This window comes from Megascapheus bottae, chromosome 16, assembly GCF_031878675.1.
Source record: "Megascapheus bottae isolate mThoBot1 chromosome 16, mThoBot2.hap1, whole genome shotgun sequence".
NCBI lineage: Eukaryota > Metazoa > Chordata > Mammalia > Rodentia > Geomyidae > Megascapheus > Megascapheus bottae.
Genome location: NC_143524.1, coordinates 41,311,193 through 41,313,716, shown reverse-complemented (window position 1 = coordinate 41,313,716; position 2,524 = coordinate 41,311,193). Strand labels below are relative to the sequence as shown.

The window sequence follows — 2,524 nt, the reverse complement described above, 5'->3', positions numbered from 1 at the left end:
AGTCATTGCTCTTGAAATGAAAAACAAATGAAAGAATACTTGGTATTGTCCTCAAGTATCAAACATATATACTATTACAGGTGTCATCAAGGCTCTTCAGCTCAAAATAGTCTGAAATAAGGCAAACAAGAAAGAGAGCAAACTTTCATAGGTAATTCTAGTGACAGAGAGCACATATATATTTGAAAGGGTTTCCTCTCAGTAACCTGAACTCTAAACTACTTCCAAAATTAGCTACTTACAGTAACTTTCTTTGCATTATTTTCCTGAAACATGCTTAGCCAACATGTGAGAACCATCATGGTAGGAGTTCCGCATTTTTCACATGTTCAAAATGTCCCTTGCGCTTGTCTTGTTCTGAGTTCCTAGGTCACTAAAAACCTAGCCTCTCAAAAATCCTATTTATACATAACTGACATATTTATATTATCAACATATATGTGTTATAAACATTTTAAAGAGAAAAGTATTTAAAAGGGAGGAGGGCTGGGACTTTGGCCTAGTGGTAGAGTGCTTGCCTGGCATGCACAAAGACCTGGGTTCGATTCCTCCGTACCACATACAGAGAAAAAAGCTGGAAGTGGTGCTCAAGGACAATGCTCAGGCCCTGAGTTCAAGCTCCAGAACTGACAAAAAATAGGCGGGGGTGGAGGGAGACACAGAAGTACAATGTCTATGTGCATCTGATCATATAAAATACCATATTTGGAAACCAACTCCAGGAAATGGAAATGAGGGGTTTTTTTTCCCTTGTTGCTGTTCTTATTTCCTTTTCTTTCTGTCTTATTTGTTCCTTAATATGTCTTCAGGGGCCAAGGGGTGAGTGCAGAAATGGAGAGACAAAGAGAAAGCAAATGCAGTGGTAACACTCCTGAGATACTAAGTTAAAAATGAACTATCCACCTGTGGGCGAGGATAGACGGGAAAAACTAGAAGAAAGTGAGGGATGGGGTGACATTATCAAAAGGGAAATGTCCTCTTTGCCTGGCTTATGTAACTGTAACCTCTCTGGATATCACCTTTATAATAACAATGGAACATTTTTTGCAGTATAAGAATTTACATTTATTATTCCATTGAGTTATTCCAACTTTTCTGATTCTTTCATCTTGATATCTAAATACTCAAAAGAAATTTCCCAACTTACAAAAGGTATTTCTCCACAGCCTGTCAGAATAACATGGTAAGCTTTTTCTTCCATCTCCCCACAAAGTCAGTAACCTGAGCTGTGGGGTTTCTATCCCATCCATACAGCCACTTCAGCTGGAGGAAAAGCTGATGAAAAATTATTCTCGACTAGACTGTTTCCCCTGTGGGTAAATAATTGTGAATAGACGCTCCCGGATCTGCTTTGTCTTGACCCCATAGACAATGGGATCCAAAGCAGGGGGAAAGAGGAGGTACAGATTGGCAAGGATAACCTTGGCAGAAGAGGCCGTGGGTGGCCCAAAGCGCTGCATGACCACAGAAAGGAAGCCCGGTCCATAGAAAAAGAGGATGACACAGACATGGGCCGTGCAAGTGCTACCGGCTTTTGCACGTGCCTCAGGTGAGGAAAAATGCAGAACAGTGTTCACAATCTGTCCATACGAGTAGGCAATGAACGCCACATCCCCCACGCCGAGAAAGAGTGCCACGGCAAAGGCATAGAGGCTGTCCACAGCCGTGTCCCCACAGGCCAGCTTCACCATGGCCATATGCTCACAGTACGTATAGGCAATTGTATGTGAGCCACAGAAAGATAACCGATGGGCCAGGATGGGAAAGAAGATGGTCAGCCCTACACCTCGCAGCACCGCCAGGCCTCCAATCTTGGTGACAACACCAGGGGTGAGGGTGGTTGTGTAATGTAGTGGACTACAGATGGCCACGAAGCGATCAAACGCCATGGCCACCAGCACCCCTGACTCCATGGCGGAGAATGAATGAATAAAAAACATCTGAACAAGACAGAAGTGGAAACGGATGGCGGTAGCACCAAACCAGAAAATAGCCAGCATCTTGGGCAGAGTGGAGAGGGAGAGAACCAGGTCGACAAATGAGAGCATAGCAAGAAATACAAACATGGGCTGGTGAAGCCTGTGGTCTGTCCAGATGAGGGATACCAGGACACCATTCCCAGTGAGTGCCAGGAAGAACATGAAGCAAAAGGGAAGCGAGATCCAAACATGAGCCTCGGTCAGTCCTGGGATACCAATCAAGAAGAAAGCAGTTGGGAAGAGATGAGAATTATTGGGAAGAACCAAGCCCATCGTCCACACAGAAGAAGAGAGGCCACTGCAAAGAAGAGCAGAAAGGTGACATTCAGTGATGTGGAGACAGAACTCCGCATGTGTAGTCTCACTCACACCTAAACCACTGTGTCACTTGCCTCCAAATTTCTCAGAAAAAAAAAAAGTACAGTTTTCAGTTTGGTTAATTATTTTAGGAAGATACCCAAAAGAGAGAGAGGAAGAGAAGAAGAGAGGTTTTCTTCTAAATTTATTTTGTTTTATTCTGAAGAGGGAGTCTAGTTACATAAGTC

At 43.5% G+C, this 2,524-nt stretch overlaps 1 protein-coding gene across 1 annotated transcript; it reads right to left on the bottom strand.

Annotated features, from left to right (window-relative positions):
* Window positions 1-1,286: 1,286 nt before the first annotated feature.
* LOC150053312 (olfactory receptor 52K1-like) lies at window positions 1,287-2,252 on the bottom strand. The gene has a single exon (XM_090349277.1). It carries the CDS (start codon window positions 2,250-2,252, stop codon window positions 1,287-1,289), a length of 966 nt encoding a protein of 321 aa, XP_090205403.1.
* Window positions 2,253-2,524: the final 272 nt, after the last annotated feature.

Coding starts and splice junctions, on each gene's coding strand:
- LOC150053312 (XM_090349277.1), bottom strand. CDS start 2,252: ATGGGCTTGGTTCTTCCCAATAATTCTCATCTCTTCCCAACTGCTTTC.